The sequence below is a fragment of the Cervus canadensis genome, chromosome 10 (assembly GCF_019320065.1).
Source record: "Cervus canadensis isolate Bull #8, Minnesota chromosome 10, ASM1932006v1, whole genome shotgun sequence".
NCBI lineage: Eukaryota > Metazoa > Chordata > Mammalia > Artiodactyla > Cervidae > Cervus > Cervus canadensis.
Genome location: NC_057395.1, coordinates 2,666,060 through 2,685,999, shown reverse-complemented (window position 1 = coordinate 2,685,999; position 19,940 = coordinate 2,666,060). Strand labels below are relative to the sequence as shown.

General features: G+C 37.4%; 1 protein-coding gene and 1 non-coding gene across 7 annotated transcripts in view; both read right to left on the bottom strand.

Moving 5' to 3' along the window:
- The window catches only part of ANKRD26 (ankyrin repeat domain 26), a 71,099-nt gene that overhangs the window by 6,809 nt on the left and 44,350 nt on the right, over positions 1-19,940 (bottom strand). For 4 of the 6 annotated variants that reach the window (XR_006271590.1, XM_043479669.1, XM_043479667.1 and 1 more), the window contains 9 exons: positions 19,154-19,337; positions 18,362-18,499; positions 14,590-15,546; positions 12,842-12,994; positions 9,472-9,542; positions 8,619-8,712; positions 7,118-7,230; positions 5,444-5,573; positions 46-336 (listed from right to left, as the gene is read on the bottom strand). Coding sequence is in view for 4 of the 6 variants with exons in the window: in XM_043479669.1 (XP_043335604.1) it covers positions 46-336; positions 5,444-5,573; positions 7,118-7,230; positions 8,619-8,712; positions 9,472-9,542; positions 12,842-12,994; positions 14,590-15,546; positions 18,362-18,499; positions 19,154-19,337 (2,131 nt within the window). In the remaining 2 variants the exon portion in view is untranslated. Of the gene's footprint in view, positions 1-45; positions 337-5,182; positions 5,338-5,443; positions 5,574-7,117; positions 7,231-8,618; positions 8,713-9,471; positions 9,543-12,841; positions 12,995-14,589; positions 15,547-18,361; positions 18,500-19,153; positions 19,338-19,940 lie in introns of those variants that run through there. The other 2 variants (XR_006271591.1, XM_043479668.1) reach the window with 2 other exon arrangements.
- On the bottom strand, positions 19,447-19,553 carry LOC122449006. The gene has a single exon (XR_006271827.1). It is a non-coding gene; the product is annotated as a U6 spliceosomal RNA (small nuclear RNA).

The window sequence follows — 19,940 nt, the reverse complement described above, 5'->3', positions numbered from 1 at the left end:
TGACAATGAGGTGAATTCAAGCACATGACAGATGAACATATTAACCTGCAAAAATAGGTTGACTTCTTTTAATTTCTCTACGAGTTCTTGTCTCGCTCTTTCTTCAATTTCCCGTTTATACTGCTCTATTTGACTGTGTTCTATCATATTCATTTCTATAAGACTTCTGAGGTTCACTACTTCTTGCTCCAACTTCTTTTTATTCTTCTCTAGTTTTTCACATTTCTTTTGCATTCCTTTTATAGACAATAACTCCTCTCGAAGAACTTGATTTTTTGCATCCAGGTGCAGACATTTTGAAGATGCAGTTTCCAGCTCTGCTGTAAGATCATCGATCTGCAAGAATAAAACAATACTGCTGGGTAATGAGGCAAGTGGACTGAGCACAGCCTAACTCAAACCCAGGATCAAATAAATACGATGGTATCTGTATTGTAGAATATAGGACCAGGGATTACTCAAAGAATCAAGAAAGAAGTTCAAACCACCAAGAGTCACAAGATATATTCTTCACTGTCATCATCTTTGTCACACAACATCTGCACTTGATTTTGCATTCTTTTCTATTTTTTCTCCGTAAAATGACAAGTCACCTCTTAGTAGAATGTCTCTTACTCCTTCACCCCATCTTAATGCCCTATGTTTTAAAGAAGTTTGAGGGATACTGTATTGAGTTATCTAGAGCTGAGTTAAACGCTTTTCAAAAGAAGACTGTGAAAATCAGACTCTAATTAATAAATCTTGTAAATATGGATTCTAATCCCATAAGTCTTTTTCTGAACTACAAATACTTTTTGCTAATTTGAACTGCATTCCAAAGAAAAATGATTCGAAGGGTTAAAGAAATCCTATCTCCTAATAGTTCAGTGAGATAATCCACACATTTTTCTGAACAACAACAACAAAAAATGCCTCATTCTTATAACCATTTGTTACTTTTCACAAAAAAACAGAACATACCAAACAAAACAACAAACAAAATTTGCTGGAATTTCAGTGACACCATGTTGGAAAGAACTTTCCTTTAGACAGAATGGTTACTCGGTAAGTCAAGGTTGAGTGGAGGTGGTGGTATTGAAACTGTCTACAAATTCTTTGACACTTTCTCTGAAATTCCCTCCCCTTAAATATGTGCTGGCCTCAGTAACTGATTTCTACTGCACAGAGTCTGGGGAATATGACTTTTGCTCTGGCGGAAAACCCACCCTTAGCATCAGTCACCACGCTGCGAAGAAGCCCAGGCCACATACTGAGCACCTGTCAGTGTCCCCACTGACCGTCCCCAACATACGTCCCATCCAAAAGCCAGCTCCAACTGCCAGACATGTGCGTGAACTAATCTTCAGATGACTCTGGTCCCCACCTCCACGACATCCCAGCTGATGCCGACTGGAAAAGAAACACGCTGGCCTCACTCACTGAACCTTGCCCCAACACAAATTTGTGAACAAAGTAAATGTTGTTTTGAGCCACTAGGCCTTGACGTGGTTTATTATACAATTTGCTGGCAATAAATAACTGGCACAGACACTGATATTAAAAATACCATTAAAAAAGAACTAAAAGATGTGAGAATGCCTTTCAACCTGGAGGTAGGTGAGACCTGAAATGCAGATGCAGAGAAAGAAATGAAAACCCAAAGGGCTTCACAGCATTGTAAACTGAATCCTGACGGCGCTTGAAGAGGATGCTCGTGACAGCTGCCAGGCAAGAGAAGACAATGACACTGAAACATAGGGGAAAGGAGACTCTTGCTATGAGCCAGCTGAAAGGAACATCAATGAGAGGGTTAGCTATCCAAAAAAAAAAAAAAGGACTATTAAATATAAAGGAACCAGGTTCAATTATATTTGGGTTCAATATCTGTATCCCCTTTACAGCATCTCCACATGTCCAGTTGTCACATGACGCTAAAGGAGAGAAACGGCTTCTGGGCTAAGATCAAACCTAGGGTGCTGCCAGGAAAACATGGTCTAAAGGTGAAGCCTGTAGACTGTGTAAAACCCTTCATTAAGGCCCTGGAAAGACTTAACGTGCTGCCTCAAATTCCTTTAAGGATCTTAAGAGCATAAGGATTTTAAAGGCATTATCCTACAAAGCTTCACAAGAAGCCCAAGGCGCAGAGCTTCTCTCAAAAAAGATTTGTGAGGGTAACCTCTCCAACAACATGAACTCCAATCCAATTTACAGGACACTAAAAGTTTTAAAGAGAACCTTGGCAGCAAAAAAACAGTGCTTGGCCTAACAGAGACCAAGACATACAAATGAGAATAGGCCTTTGGGATTTTCCTAGAAGTTCAACAAAGAGGAAGCTGGCTTAAGAAACATGACTCAGCTACAGACAGAGGTCATTTCTTATGAAAAAACCAGCACACAGAGCTCAGAGGGTAGAGCAAAGGAGAAGCACTCCTATGGGCAGGACCAAGTCCTCATCAGAGAGCTGGCGGCATCAAACTGGACCTCAGAGCTGCCATGGACTACGGCGCCTCCCCTTTCCCATTTCTGAACAGGAGAGTCTAGTCACCCAGCAGAATGGTGAGGGTGTGGGTGGCAGATAACTTGTCCCTTTAGTTCTCAAGTCTTAGTACTGACAGTGGTGTGCTCACGGGGTCACACTCAAGAAATCACACCCAGAAACCACATCCCCATGTGCCATCTGTACCTGATAAGACCTTGACTTAAGCCTGGGCCTGACACTGTAGCTGAGACTTGTGAGGGAATGGGGGGGAAAGGGTATTTTTCACATGGAAGGAACATAAAAACTTGTGGCCAGTGAGTAACTGTGCTAGTGTTTAAATGTACCCTTAAGTTTTAAAAAATGTATTCTGTAAAAAAAGGTAGCATATAGGCCAAGTAAAAGTGACTTGCTCCTATTGAACAGAAGATGATGAAAGTGATGCTGCGTGAACTGCAAAGTGAGGTTAGACAAGGCAGCAGAGCTTCTGCCTGGCTCTCAACCTGGGAACCAGCCCCCATGTTGTGAGCAAGCCCAGGCTGCAAAGAGAACCTAGGTCTTCAGGGTAGGTGTTTCACTTGTCTGCCTTCACCAAAGTCCAGCCAACCACAGATACCAACTCTCAGACATGGGAATGAATACACCTTCACCTGATTCCAGCCCCCAGCCCTCGAGCTACCCCAACTGGAGCCGAGGAGATGAGAAGCCAGCCCTCCTGGCCACCTTTTCCTAAGTGTAGATTTTGAACGAAACCAATTGTTGTTTCTTGAAGCCGATAAACTTAAAGCTGATTAGGAAAAAACAGAAAAATGGATTTTTGAAAAAAAGATAGTAAAGAAACATAACTTAAATGCAGGTAGAAACTGGTCTCCTATAAACTGAAATATAATAAAGGGTGAGATTTTTAATGACAAATAATGTTGATGAGAAGAAGCATATAAATAGAAGAAAGACTTAAAAACTATTCAGAAAGAAGTTTATTCAGGGTTCCTTTCAATTACAATTTCTTACAAATAGACAGGTGTGTCTCCTTAGAATTTCTGCTCAAGTTTGAAAACAATGAAGACTAGTAAGCAATGAGACATATGATTTGAACTATAAGAAATAACGAGAAATAGTTTAATTACCAAAATCAGACTTTTGACCTCATCTCAGTTTACTGAAATTCTAAAAGAGATGGGGTAGCTTTGAGTAGTTAATAATCTAGAACTCAATCTTCATTGTCCTCTCCTCAGAGAGAGAAATAAAACGCCACGAGATGCCACTTCATACTTGCTAGGATGGCTATACTCACAAAGACAGGTAACGACTAGTGTTGACAGGAATGTATAGAAATTGGAATGTTTTACACACTTTGGATAAAAATATAAAATGATGCAGCCATGCTAGAAAACAGTATGGCAGGTCCTCAAAAGGTTAAACAGAGTTGCTGTGTAATACAGCAATTCTATTCATAACTGTATTCCCAAAAGAAATGAAAAAATATGTTCACACCAAAACTTAGACATAAATGATCACAGCAACATTACTGACATTAGCCAAAAAAGTAGAAACAACCCCAAAGGTCCATCAGATGATGAATGGATAAATAAAATGTGGTACGTCCATACAATAGACTATTATTGAGCAATAAAAAGCAAGGAAATACTGATACATGTTAGATGTACCTTGAAAATATTATGCTAAATGAAAGAAGGCAAATGCAAACTAGTACAGCCACTATGGAGAACAGTGTGGAGAGTCCTTAAAAAACTGGAAATAGAACTGCTATATGACCCAGCAATCCCACTTCTGGGCATACACACCGAGGAAACCACATCTGAAAGAGACATGTTTACCCCAATGTTCATCACAGCACTGCTCATAATAGCCAGGACATGGAAGTAACCTAGATGCCCATCAGCAAACGAATGGATAAGAAAGCTGTGGTACATATACACCATGGAATATTACTCAGCCACTAAAAAGAATACATTTGAATCAGTTCTAATGAGATGAATAAAACTGGAGCCCATTATACAGAGAGAAGTAAGCCAGAAAGATAAACACCAATACAGTATACTAATGCATACATACGGAATTTAGAAAGATGGTAATGATAACCCTATATGCAAGACAGAAAAAGAGACACAAATATATAGAACAGACTTTTGGACTCCATGGGAGAAGGCGAGGGTGGGATGATCTGAGAGAACAGCATCAAAACACGCATATTATCAAGTGTGAAACAGATTGCCAGTTCAGGTTGGATGCATGAGACAAGTGCTCGGGGCTGGTGCACTGGGATGACCCAGAGGGATGGGGTGGGGAGGGAGGTGGGAGTGGGTTCAGGATGGGGAACACATGTAAATCCATGGCTGATTCATGTCAATGTATGGCAAAAACCACTACAATATTGTAATTAGCCTCCAACTAATAAAAATAATTGGGGAAAAAAAAAAGAAAGAAGGCAGTTACAAAGCATCCCATATGGTGTGATTCCACTGACACGAAATGTGCAGAAAAGGGCCATCTACAGAGTCAGGGAGTGGAGTCAAGGTTCCCTCAGGCTGGGAAGATCAGGAAGGGAAAACTGGCACAGGATGATTGCAAAAAGCTGTAAGGTTTCTTTGGAGGGTGATCAAAATGTCCTAGCGTGGTAATGCTTGTATAACTCTTTATAAAGTTACTGAACTGTACAGTTTAAATGAATGAACTGCATGGTATGTTCATTAGATTTCAACAAACCTGTCACCAAAAACAACTGATGCTTTGGGGTCATTAATGCTGTGCCGCTCAGCTTCAGATCACCAGCCAGGGTTCAAGACAGAGAGAGTCAAGAGTGAGCCCTTTTTATCTAAAAATGATATAGGGAAAAGCTGTCGTTTTTACTGGTGTCCAACCTAAAAAATTAATAGACAAATCTGTGTTTCATTGCTCAATGCATGGAATGATTTATATTCACCCAAATTAAGTGATTTTGGGGTTCGAAAACTGATTAAAAATTACCTTATGTTTTAGCATATTAATCTGAATATCCATTTCAGTTTGACTGGTTTTTAAATCTCCATGGAAACTAAGCTCTCCATTTTCATATTCATTTAACTTCCTTCTTGTCATTTTTAAGACTTTTTTAAATCTGTAGAAATGTATAGAATGAGTAAGTTCTTTAAGAGCCGATATTTAATAATTATTTAAACAGATATATGTTCTATCAGATAAAACAAATCTATAAATTATAATACTTTCTCATTGTTCTAATTTAATATTCCTTGAAAGCATAATAACTAAATTCTAATCTTAGATAAATATGATGAAGAAAAATTTTATCACATTTAAATATATTGTGTGTGATATATATATGAGTTCTTATAAATAAGTTAACGTCAATTTTTAGTATGCTAGTGTGAAATATTAATTTATTATTAAACATTAGTTATAAACCAGAGATCAGTATTCAAGCTAAAGATGAAGAGATATGATATATGAATGTTTTTTAAAATGACACGACACGTTTGGTCCTACTGACCACAGCCTCTATAAAAAGAAAAGAAAGTAGATATAAAAATCCAAAAATGAAACTTGAAAAAAAAAAAAAGAAAACTTTTTGGAGCCTCTTTGGAGCCTGAGTTAAGTGGGAAATAACCCAGGCTGAGAGCTTTAGAAGAAAGGAAATCAGAAGAGAGAGACAGAGAGTGTGTACCAGTCTCTTCAAGACTGTTGAAATCTTGCCCAGCACATTGTTAACAAAATGCAAAGCAATGTAGAGAAAATTAAAAGAGAAAAATATTAATGAGAATCAGAGAAGAACCCTATGTATAATCATCCCTTGGCATCCACTGAGGATTGGTTCAGAAATCCCCCAATACTCTGTGGATACAAAATCCAGGGATGCTCAAGTCTCCCTAAGCACAGCTTCCCTATACTTTCAGTCATCCCTATGTCACCTACATTATCTAATACAATGTAAACACTTTGTAAATAGTTACAAATACAGTGTAAACACTACAGAAAGAGTTGCCACAGCTTGAGACCAATCCAAGTTTTGCTTTTTGGAACTTTCTCAAATTTTTTTCCCTGAATACTTTTGATCTTGGTTTGGCTGAATCTGTAGATGATGAGGGTTGACTGTACTCAGCAAAAAAACAGAAGCAGTTTTTTTATCTTACTGATCAAAACATGGTCACTAATTTTATTATTCTTTAAGTTACACATGGATTTTTCTATGTACATTTTATAACTAAAATTTTGGGGCAAAAAGAAAATATAAACCAAATCAAGATACTTTTTAATGTTGTTCAACAATAACACAGGTATGTTTTTAGATAATAAATTACTTGAATGATGAAGGGAAAGAACACAGTTAAAAGAAGGCAGGATTACCAAAAAGAACAAAGATACCTTGCAGAAGTAAAAATTCAGCATAGATGATGAAGAACAGAGTGACATTACTATATGCAGAGGCACGGTTGTTACTATTTTAGATATCATTACAGATAAGTACAACACTGCTGCACTCAAAAACACTTCAGATTGTGCTGACTTTCCACAGTAAACTTTGAAATAGGATAATGTGTTTAATTATGAAAATACACACAAAAATGAATTTGTGTCTAAGGTTTTAATAAAATAAAATTATACTTTAATTAATAGTTGAGATTATCAGAAACATTAAAATCTTACCCAGTAATCTCTTTTTCTAACTCACTATTTTTCTTCTTTTCTTGGTCCAACCTATCTTCCAGAGATTGTTTTAATTCAATATATTTCTTTAATTGTTCCTTTTCATCCTCAGACTTAGAAAAAAAAATTTAAGAAAATTATTTTTAAACACCTAGAGAGATTTATTCTTTCTTAAAAATATTATTTCTCATGAGTTCACAAGTTAATGTGAATTTGTAGTAAACACAGTTTTTAAACCTGATTGATGCCAATAGGAAAGTGAAGTGGCTCAGTCGTGTCCGACTCTTTGTAGCCCCATGGACTGTAGCCTACCATGCTTCTCTGTCCGCGGGATTTTCTAGGCAAGAGTACTGGAGTGGGTTGCCATTTCCTTCTCCAGAACAGATTTCAAAATTGATGACTTTTCTTAAAACAACTTAAAATGATTTTTCATTTCATCACTTTTCTGGAATTTAAATTGCCAACATTGATTTGTTAAAAATAGAGGCTTTTACACATAAAATATTAATGCTAATGAAAGTTTTTTAAAGAGTGCCTATATTTACATTTTACTTTCTAGAGATGCTCTAAAATAATTTTCATCAATGGTTCAAGATATTCCAGGTTTTGTTAAATCACAGCTTACTAAAATAATCTTTGAAAAATTCCCATGCAACCCCCATCTCTTTAAAAAAATAAATCCAACAAATGAAAAATACATTCGTTCAGAAAAATGGTTCTATATAAAGCATTCATTTTGAATGAAGAGAACAAACTACAATATTTAAAATGATTCATTCTCAAAAATCTCACAGAAAGATTTGGATTACAAACGAAATTCAAAATTCTCAATCAAATCATTACTCAAATTTCTGGACTCAAATAGATGTTTGTGTACCAGTGTTCAAGGCAGCATCATTAACAATAGTCAGAAGGTGGAAAAACCCCAATTTCACTGACAGAGGAATGAACAAACAAAATGTGGTCTATAAAATATTGCTTTTGGACTGTCACAATTTTTTTAAATTAAAATCTCACTATGCTGCTGATGCTAAGTCGCTTCAGTCGTGTCCGACTCTGTGTGACCCCATAGATGGCAGCCCACCAGGCTCCGCCATCCCTGGGATTCTCCAGGCAAGAACACTGGAGTGGGTTGCCATTTCCTTCTCCAACGCATGAAAGTGAAAAGTGAAAGTGAAGTCGCTCAGTCGTGTCTGACTCTTCCAGACCCCATAGACTGTAGCCTACCAGGCTCCTCCATCCATGGGATTTTCCAGGCAAGAGTACTGGAGTGGGGTGCCATTGCCTTCTCCAAAATATTACTATAAAAATCATTAATTTTATGAATTCAGTCAATTTCTTCTACAAAGAGGAATCACACTGCTAGTAAAGAGCAGTATCAATAAAAATGCAATAAGCTAATCAATGAGAATTTTCACATTGCCCAAAATATTCTTATATATTACTAGTAAAAAAATTAAAATCCTTTCTCTGTATGACAGAAATTAAGACATTGACTTACCGATCTTGTACTTAACAGGTTTTTCTCAAGCTGTTCAATTTTGCCCGCTTGCTTTTTGACTGTAGTTTGTAACTCGGCATTTTCAATTTCAAGCCTAAAATGCAGATTTTAAAATAATTATTCTCACACATAGGTTTTTTTTTTAAAGATTTGTTTTGGATGTGGACCATTTTTAAAGTCTTTATTGAATTGACAACAATATTGCTTATGTTTTATGCTTTGGTTTTCTGGCTTTGAGGCACGTGGGGTTTCGCTCCCCACCCAGGGATCAAACCCACACCCTCTGCCTCGGAAGGCACAGTTTTAAGCCCTGGACTGTCACAGGAGTCTTTCACACACAGATTTTTAAAATACCACCCTGTTTTTGAACAAACATCTGCAGGTTCAATTACATAGCTTCTTAGAATTTTGAAAAGTAGATGATTTGGCAACTGTACTGTTTTTCTGTTTGTGACTAATCACTTTCCCTGGTGGCTCAGATGGTAAAGAATCTGCCGGCAACACAGGAGACCCAGGTTCGATCCCTGGGTCAGGAAGATCCCCTGGAGAAGGGAATGGCAATCCACTCCAGGAATCTTGCCTGGAGAATTCCATGGACAAAGGAGCCTGAAGGGCTCTAATCCATGGGGTTACGAACAGTCAGACATGACTGAGCGATTAACACTTTGACTTTTCACTTGTGGATAATGTGAAAAATATGGAAATAATGGGGGAAAATCATGCATCTCAAAACAGCTCAAAGCTGAAACGTTACACAGCTTCACGATAATGTGTTTATTATCACTACTGATCTATTCTCATACTATACTGTTTATCTGCTTTATACTTATTTTCTACGCTGCTTAAATCGTACTTTTGGACGTGATCCTGTGTTTTCTCAGCACATCTCACAGCCTCTGTAAGTTGATCCTGTGCTTCTTGCAACTAAAAACAAAAAGAAAAAACAACTGTTTTAACTACTGATAACCGAGTAAATCCGCCATCACTGGTTTTTGTCTCTTTTGTCTGCATATCGTTAAAGGCTGCTTTCCTGCCACACAGCAGAGCTGAGTTGTTACAACAGACACCTTAAGTCCACAAAGTGAAAATATTTCCTGTCTGCCCTCTGCAGGTTACTGACCTCTCCTCTAGCACCCAAACACATCATCCATGCTTTAAATCAGATTTTCTCAAATAAACACACAAATTTATAAACTACTCAAATGGGGAAAGACAGAAAACTACCTTATGGTAAACAAATTTTTTTTATTCCAAGCTCCACATCGGCCATCACTTTAAATATCCACATATGTAAAGGACCACGGATCTTCCAGTGATTACGAGCGCTAACACTGCTCTTGGTGACAACCGGATGCTTCAGGAACTAGTGTGAGAGGCAGTGGCTATACCGGGGCCAGAATGCATGGGCCTGTGTCACAGTTCCGTCAGTTCTGCCGTGTGTCCTGGAGCAAGTCACTTAACCTTTCTGTGTCTCAGTTTCTCCATCCATAAAATGGAGATAATGGTAGCATCAACCTCAGTGGGATGTTTGGAAGATTATATTGTGGAGTTTACATAATGTACTTTGGAGAAGGAAATGGTTCCAGTATTGCCAGAAGGAAACCCACTGCAGTATTCTTGCTTGCCTGGAGGATCCCATGGACAGAGGAGCCTGGTAGGCTACTGTTTTTGAGGTCACAAAGAGTTGGACACGACTGAGTAGCTAAGCACATACATAAACTATTTAGAAGAGGACGTGACACAGAATAAGAACTGTTTATAACTGGCGTTTTTACAGTCGCTCTATTTTATCTGCAAAACAATTTCATATATCAGGCAGATGTCATGCCAACAGAAGTGGTCTTCACCACAAGTCACGCTGAAATCACTCTCCATACCATTGCAAGTGGCAGTAAGGGGGAGCATGAGGCCCAGAGCACATGTATCCAGTACTTCAAAAATGTTCACTGACTCCACTAACCAACTAGCAGTGTTCTCCACTTACAATAATTTGTAACTTACTTCCTCTATGTACTACTCAGTGGACGATGACCACGGATTAATATGCAAATAGCACCTCCTGGATAGAGGAGTACAGAACTTACATGACCATCAAAGGAAGGGTGAAGTCACTGCCATGGAAACATTACCCTATTGCTAAATCAAAGTTTTGAACCAATTTACTCCCAGCAACTGTTAATGTCTAGCAAGTACTCAGATGAGAAAATTAAGGTTACAAGCTATGGATATCAGAGAAGCCAACCCCAGAACCTCACAGTTGGTGAAAGGCTAGAATTCTGTAAATCCCACATCTGGAAGCATAATGAAGGAAGGAAATTTTACATTTTTCTTCCAGAGTCAGGCAAAAAAATGAGCATTTCACTGAACTATTCTATTAGCCTAATAGAATTTAGTTTCTTAATAAAAGTTTTACTATACCAGTATCTCCAAGAAGAAATTATTGGTATGGTTTAAAGTACTTGTGTTCATCTGTGGGAGAATGTGAGGGTGGGATATTTCAAAAGAACAGCATGTATACTATCTATGGTGAAACAGATCACCAGCCCAGGTGGGATGCATGAGACAAGTGCTCCGGCCTGGTGCACTGGGAAGACCCAGAGGAATCGGGTGGAAAGGGAGGTGGGAGGGGGGATCGGGATGGGGAATACGTGTAAATCCATGGCTGAGTCATATCAATGTATGACAAAACCCACTGAAATGTTGTGAAGTGATTGTCCTCCAAGTAATAAAAAAAATAAAAAAAAATTTTTAAAAAAAGATCAAAAAAAAAATAAAATAAAGTACTTGTGTTCTAACAACTGTTAAGCTAAAATATTTTCCATTTATGCAGACAAGTATTGTGAATATCAATAAATATTCCCTGTGAAACCAATGTATATTTAGATAAGATTCTCCCTCATGAAAAAAATGACAACAAAGTAAAATCAAGGGCTCAAATATTCTTCACAGACTAGATGACAAAAGCTGAAGAGAAAAGGCCTAATGAGAACTGGACAGTCAGGAAAGCTCCCTGGATAGAAGAGACTGGGCACCAGGTCTGAATAAATGGAAGACTACGCAAGAGGAAACAAAACTGTGAAGACCAAAAGGACAGTCTGAGCAAAGGCCAAGAAAAGGTGCAGTCAGCCAGTTAACTCTGAGGATAAGATCCAACCCCAGGAAAACAAAAGCATGTCCACACAGAAACTTGTATATCAGTGTTCCCAGCAGCATTATCAATAGCCTCAAAGTGGGAACAACCCAAAGCTTCATCAACTGGTGAATGGATAAATAACTTAGCCACATATTGTTTATTGTTTGATGATTAACAGAAATACAACTGATACATGCTACAACATGGATGGAACTCAAAAACATTACATCAAATGAGAAAAGCTAACCACAAAAGAGCACGCACTGTGTGATTCCACTGATATGAAATACCGCCAACAAGCAAGTCTACAGAGACAGACATTAGAATGGTGTTTGCCTGGGGCTCAGAGTGGTGGCTAAGGGATGCAGGGTTTCCTTTCTGGGGTGACGGAAAGGCTCTAAAATGGGTCACAGGTGATACCTTTCTACACTAAGAGATAGTGAACTACACATTTTCAGTAGGTGGATTATGATAGATGAATTGTATTTCAACAACTTTAAAAAAAAATCCAATGGCAGGATCTAGATAATCTTCTTAATTCTCTATTTTGTATGTACATACTATATACCATCTGAATACCTCCAGGCTTTTATAATATGTCTAAAATGAAAACAAGGCAATGCCTAACTTCAACTAGTTTGTATATTAACCTTTCCACACAAGTTATTCTGAAATCCATGAAATAAATACATATATAACTCTACAGTCATTCACAAAAGTGAAGATGAGAAATGATAATTTCCTGAAACATTCCATTAAACATCCTCTGATTTCACGTGGCTTGCCTTATCATGGTAATACAGGTATCACTAAAAAAAAGTATTGTGTCAAAGAAACAAAATCTCTCAACTTCTGTGAAGAATGCTGCACAATTCTTAACTTTCCTAAGGGTAAATAATATAAGAAAAATACATATAATGCAAATGGCAGAATGAAACTCGAGTTTTAGACATGAGTGCATTATAAAGATAATAAAATTGTAGTAAATTATTTGCAATGAAAATACAAAAGAAAGCTGTCCATGAAAACAAGCGTCCTAAAACACTTTATCCTACATATAAAGAGTCAATAGATTCAATTTCATACATACCTGACTTGTGAGTTGACATAACTTCTTCTTTAAATCCTGTGCCTCAACTTCTAAGTTGGCACGATAACGTGACAAGACCTCCAGTGACGCCTCTGACATGGACTGCTTTTTGAGGGTGTCAGCCAGTTCTTGTTGAAGTTGTCTCACAACTGCCTAAGAAGATGCTCTGTCACTGAGTTTATCAATCACTTTACTATTACATTATGCTAATAATAGATAACTCTAACACATGGACTTTGAAAATTGTCACCACAGACAGCAACTCACCTTCTTTTTCCTCCTGAGTTTGGTTACAGACACAGAAGGGGCCACCCTCCAGCCTTCCTGATATTACGTTACTCAGACAAAGGATGCAGCCCCACTGTCCACGCCCTGCCCCTTGCAATAAATCTGCAGAGCTTCACCTCACGTCCAGAAAGAAATGGGTGTGTAGGTAGGACAAGTGGTGGAAAATTCCACACTGTGGAAACATATTTCCTCTTTCTTTATTAGAGGCTTCGATAAACTTCACAGATCTTCACAAATTCAATCCAGTGCTCAGACCTTTCGAATAGATTCCTATCTTAGAAGAAAAATGAGGCCATTCCCTTGTGGCTTATCTGTTTCATATCTAGTAGTGTGTCTATGTTAATCCCAGACCCCTAATTTCTCCCTCCTCCCCGCCTCTGCCCTCGGCTGAGCACCAGGACCTCCTGCGGAGCACGGGGGGCTCTGCTCAGGGCTCTGCAGTCACCTGCCTGGGAGAGGACCCGGAAAGATGGGTATGTGTGCAACTGAATCAACTTCCTGTACCTCTGAAACTGACCCAAAATTTTAAATCAACCATATTCCAAAATAAAAGAAAAATGAAATTCAAAAAATGAGGTTGCTCCCATGGCCTTCAAGGAGCCTCGATAATGTGGCCTCCACCTGCCTCCAGACCGCAGCCCTCTCCCTGGCTCACTCCATTCCTGCTGCTCACGAATCCCGCCACCCTTCATTTTTAGAGGACAAACTTGTATTCAAATGATAGTAATTGATCCTTAAAATGAGAATTATGAGCAAACTGACTGTAAAAATGTTCTAAGTAAATAGCATAAAAACCAGTGGGAAGATTAAATCAGGAATAGTTTGGCTAAAGCTCACCACTCAAGTCCCAAATTATGATTCAATGACAAATAGATGACTTTCAAGAGTTGAGAGGCCATAAGAATAAATGATTCAAGGCTGAAATTTTCCCAAATTAATTCAAACTGACATGAATAAAATTAAAATTATACCAACAAATATGACAAAAAGCTATGACAAGCTACTGAAGCCAAAGTACAATATATAAAATATAGCATCTGGGAAACCTGGAATTGACTGTCAAGATAATCCATATAACTAAAGCTTAATTTTGAAATATTCATTTTAGGTTTGAGCATTTCATTTATCTACTTCATCATGATACTGAAACGTGGTAACATAAACATTAAAATTATTATTATTATCGTAAAAGAGTCAATTACTAACATTGTCTATATTAATAATTTAGAACTGAATCTCTTAACATTTCATACGCAATACGATGTCTCTACTCAAAGTAAAGCATTTCTTGGGTCTATTTTTATTTGCTGGATACAAGGTGTGCTTTTAGGCTGGTTTAGAGACCATAGATTCACAGCCTGTGTATTTTTTAAATTCAGCTAGATTCAACATTTAGCCAGAATCAAGAATCACTTTGAACTTTCTTTCAGGAAGACTGAGAATTTCTTCTGGATACTCACTTCTCTTTCTGCTTTTTCATTTTCATACTGATACATTCTCTCTTTTAAATGATTACATTCATTGATTAACTCCTTGTTTCTTTCCTCCAGCATCAGACCTTGTTTCTCACTTTCAGCCTGAAGTTTTCTCACGATCTGCTGAAACTGGTCTTGGATGCTAATGACCGTCTTCTCCTTACTGTCGGCTTTGTTTTGTGAATCATCCAGTTGCTGTCGGAGCAACATGTTTTCACTCTGGAGTTGAGATAATCTCTCCTCTAAGGATTCCTGCTTTCCAATATATTTATTCACTTTGCCTTGTTCGTTTTGATACATGTGTTCAATTTCCTGCTTTTGACACTCTGCTTGGCTTAGGTCTCTCTGGACACGTTCTAACATCAAAATCTTTTCTCTGAGAGCATCTCTCGTGTGATGCAGCTTAATTTCTAGGTTATTGAACTTACTTTCCGCTCTAGAAAGTTGCTGGGAAAGCATCTCGTTGTTCTCTTTCAGGTTAGACACATCGAAATTCATTTTGTCCTGCAAGTGTAACCACTCGTCTCTTGCTCTCTGGAAGGCAAGTTCCAGGTCTCTTTTTGATGTCTGACATTGATCATAATCGTGTATGGCAGCAGCCAGTCTAGAACGGTAGGATTCCACTTCCGTTTCCAGTCTCTGTTTGCTTTCTTTTTCGTTCTCCAGCTTCGAGTTTAGCATTGTATTCTCAGCTGTCAGAGCATTAAGCTGGCCTGTATACTGGAATATAGTCTGTGTTAACGTTTCCTCATTCAGTTTTATTGCCTTTTGAAGATCATCATTCTTTCCTTTTACGATTTCAATGTCCTCAAAATATTTCTTTTCCTTTTCTTGGTTCTGATTTTTCACTGCATCTATCTCCAGTCTTAGCATGGCAATTTCATCATGCAGCATGTGGTTTTTGTGCAACAGATCTTTTGCTTCTTCACAACTATCTGAAACCTAAGTGAAACAAAGGAGACTTTTAGCTAGTACTCAATAAAGTGACATTTCATGACTTCCTCTGAAATGAAAGACTAACCTCTATGTTTATACAATGAAAAGACTGTACCAAGTATGTCTCCAAATGGAAAAAACAAGGTTCGATACAAACCTCAGACTTTATACAAGCAGAAGTACCCAAAAGTTCAAAAAGTTTATTGAAGACAACTAATTGGTGAAAGTAAAAAAGAAACCCCAGAGACTTTTCAAGGAGCTCAGAACTGGAAAGGCTTTTCTTTGAATTACAACAAACTTGGGAAGGCTTAAACAAAAGATGTATAGATCTGACTACACTTAAAAATTGCATCTGATGTGGTATATTTATACAATGGAATACTACTGAGCCACAAAAAAGAATGAAACGCTGTTTGTAGCAACAGGGATGCTGGACCTAGACATTATCACACTAAGTGAAGTCAGACAAAGACAAGTATTATATCATACTGTTTATATGTGCAATCTAAAAATGAACTTATTTACAAAACAGAAAGAGCTTCACAGACATAGAAAACAAACTTACTGTCACTATAGGGGAAAGGGAGGTATGGGAAGGGAGAAATTAGGATGTTGGGATTAAAATATACACACTAGCATATATGAAATATAAAAATTGATGTCTTTGAACTGTAGTGTTGGAGAAGACTCTTGAGAGTCCCTTGAACTGCAAGGAGAACCAACCAGTCCATCCTAAAGGAAATCAGTCCTGAATGTTCCTTGGAAGGACTGATGATAAAGCTGAAACTCCAATACTTTGGCCACCTGATGGGAAGAACTGACTCACCTGAAAAGACCCTGATGCTGGGAAAGACTGAAGGCGGGAGGAGAAGGGGACGACAGAGGATGAGATGGTTAGATGGCATCACCAACTCAATGGACATGAGTTTGAGTCAACTCTGGGGGTTGGTGAGAGACAGGGAGGCCTGGCATGCTGCAGTCCGTAGGGTCATAAAGAGTCAGACACGACTGAACTGATATATAAAATAACCAACAACGATCAATGTAAGGAACTACACTTAATATTCTACAAGAAAAAAAAAATATTCTACAAGAAAAATCTGAAAAGGAATGTGTGTGTGTGTTAGTGTGCATGTGTGTTAGTCACTCGGTCGTGTCTGACTCTTTGTAAACCCCATGGACTGTAGCCCATCGGACTCCTCTGCGCATGGAATTCTCCAGGCAAGAATACTGGAGTGGGTATTTCCATCTCCAGGGGACCTTCCCAACCCAAGGATTAAACCCAGGTCTCCTGTATTGCAGGCAGATTCTTTACAGTATGAGCCAGCAGGGAAGCCCTATATATATGTGCATATATATATATATATACATACATACATACATACATATATATATACACACACACATATACATATATAGCTGAATCACTGTGCTGAATACCTGAAACTAACACAATACTGTAAATCAACTATGATTCAATGAACAACACTACGTGCTAGCTTTAGAAACACTGCATCTGATACCTAATCTATACAGCTACCCCACAGTAAGAGCCTTGGCTCTATATATATCTAAACAGATTAAATTTCATAAAAAATCTTTTTTGAGACTATGCTACCATTCTAACATTTAAATAGTCAATTACAAGAATTATATCTATTGATAACTGTACTAAGCACTTCTACAAACATCAACTAACTCATTAGCTATAATTCTGGAAAGGAAGAAGTTAAAAATATAAGCTGCAGGCTTTTCGCCAGGTCTTCTGACTCTACTAGTCCTCTTACATCAAACCACAGTTACTTCTCTAGTGCAAACACATAAATACAAAACAAGCCTCTTATTTCACTCATGGTACACACACTAAAGGTAAATAAGGTAAAATGTAGACAGCTCTTAGAAAATCATGAGATTATTTGCTACAGCAGTAACTTTCATTATCTCTTCATAATGTTTAAAATAATAAGATGGGGGAAATACAATGAAAAACACAATAATAATCACTAATATATATTATGGCATACCTATCACTGTTTTCAAAACTTCCCTGTACTTAAACGGGATAATCACAGAGCAGAGTGCTCATTTTCTCACAAGTAGAAGAATGACATCCAAAGTGTGGTCTCTGAACTGCCTATAGTTTCCTCCCTACCACCAGGGGAAGTGATAAACTAACCTAATGATCTTTCGAGGAAATCACATGGCTACCAACAACCAGAGTATCTATTGTTAGCAGCAAAAGTTAGTTTTCTTTAGAGGGGGAGGGGAGACTTTCATAAGTTTCTTCTGAAGAAACAACTTTTTAAGGTGTTCAAAACTGTTTTAATAACTGATGTTTAGTTTTTGCAAATTGAAAAGCTGTAAATGATGTGAAAAGGCTGTTGACAGGGCACTGGTTACAGAAATGAGAATGGAGCCAGAAGCGGGCTCTGACTGAGACACTGGAGGTGAGGACGGGCATGCGGTGACCGACGCGCTCACTCCAGAGCAGAGGGACGTGGTCGGGTAGCGCCGTCGATGCAGGAGCAGATATGGTCTACCTGGCCTAACGCGCAATCAGGGTGCCGGTTCTTCCAAGATAGTCGCAAAAACTTTGAGATCAATTCCTATGGAAAATATTAAGCGCCTCTCCTTGGATGAGGCCATCGGATGTCACTGCCTGTCTGCAGCAGACAAACGGATTTGAATTACAAATATTACTTTATCCAACAGATAGGCTTTCAAAATCCTCTACACTTTCTATGATATATAGTGTTGGTTTTTAAAATATATACATACATAGATACATACACACATATTTGAAAATGACTACAGAAAATACCTCAGAGTTCATTTCCTTATTAGCCATTTCTATCTCCTTTTGTTTGGCAAGGTGATTCGCCAGAATTCCATCCTGTAAGATTCTGGCATTCCGTTCTTGAGTAAGCTGCTTCTGAGTGTCATTTCGCTCTTCTATAACCTGTAGAGACATTATATGAAGCTTTGGGCCCATACCATTAAAAAAAGAAAGAAAAGTTAAAAGATTAGGAGAAGAATTGAAAATTTAAAAAACTGTTTAAAGGAAGTAGCCTTTTTAAGCACAAGGATCTTTATTCCCACATGAGTAACTCAGATCTTCATTTAAATGCCTGCTAAATTTATCACAGAGCAAAAACATATGTAGACATAGTATTGTGAAGGAAAATTTCTTTACAAAGCACTTAACTAGTTCCTCCAGTGTCAAGGCAACTTAGCCTGTATTTTAACATAAAAAAGCCAAAATTAATACATGGATTTGAATTAAGAATACTACTTTAGAGGGGCGGGGCCTACCAGGTAGGGGCAGAAAAAAAAAAAAGAATACTACTTTGTCTAATGAATTAAAAATGCCAATAATTATGTTAATGAGTAAGCTTGACTTATGTCCATTCCTCCACTCAGAAAACAGACACAGAGCATCTAATTAGAAGCCAAGAATGTCAAGAAATTAATAACTTAAGCTCTAAAAGTCATAGTTAATACTTAAGATAACAATTTTGTTCTAAACCTAAATAATACATATTAAAGGGACACTATAAATAATATTGATGAAATAGTGTCAGAAATTTGAAAATTTCACCAAAGATTGCTCTACCTGATGCAGATCATTTCTTACAGTCTTCAGTTCCATTTCTAGTGCTCTGACAGTGAGTTCAAGTTGCTGTTTCATTTCAACTTCTTTACTATACTGGTCTTCTTTTCTTCTTAACTGCTCCCTAATTTTTTCATACAACATATCAGCATTTCTTCTCTGCTCTTCTTCTTGCTTTAAGGTGAACCTGCAAAATTTATACAGCTCTTCTTAGAAAATCATGAGATTATTCACTGCTACAATAACTTTCATTTCCTCTACATAATGTTTATTTATTTATTTATTTTTAATTTTTTTTTTATATGGAACGCTTCACGAATTTGTGTGTCATCCTTGCGCAGGAGCCATGCTAATCTTCTCTGTATCGTTCCAATTTTAGTATATGTGCTGCCAAAGCGAGCACTACATAATGTTTAAAATAGTAAAATGGGGTAAAATACAATGAAGAACACTTAGTAATTCTCACTGTGTTCATGCAGAGGGTTAAGAATTAAACTGCATAAATTTTTTTTTTTTTTTGTCGAGAAAAATGACTACTCTACATCTGTGCATGAGAATGTAAAGTAATATAAACTTATTTAAGAATAGTTTAGAAATATAGACCAAAGACCTTTTTTAAGTTCTCATACTTTGATCAAATAATACAATATTATTAAAGAAAATATATTCAAAATAATTAGAAAAGTAGAAATGAATTTATAGAAAAAACATTTCTTGTAGTATTAAATATAATACAAAAAAGTGAAAAACAACTGAAAGTCAATTTTCTAAATGATTAATAAGGTTTCCA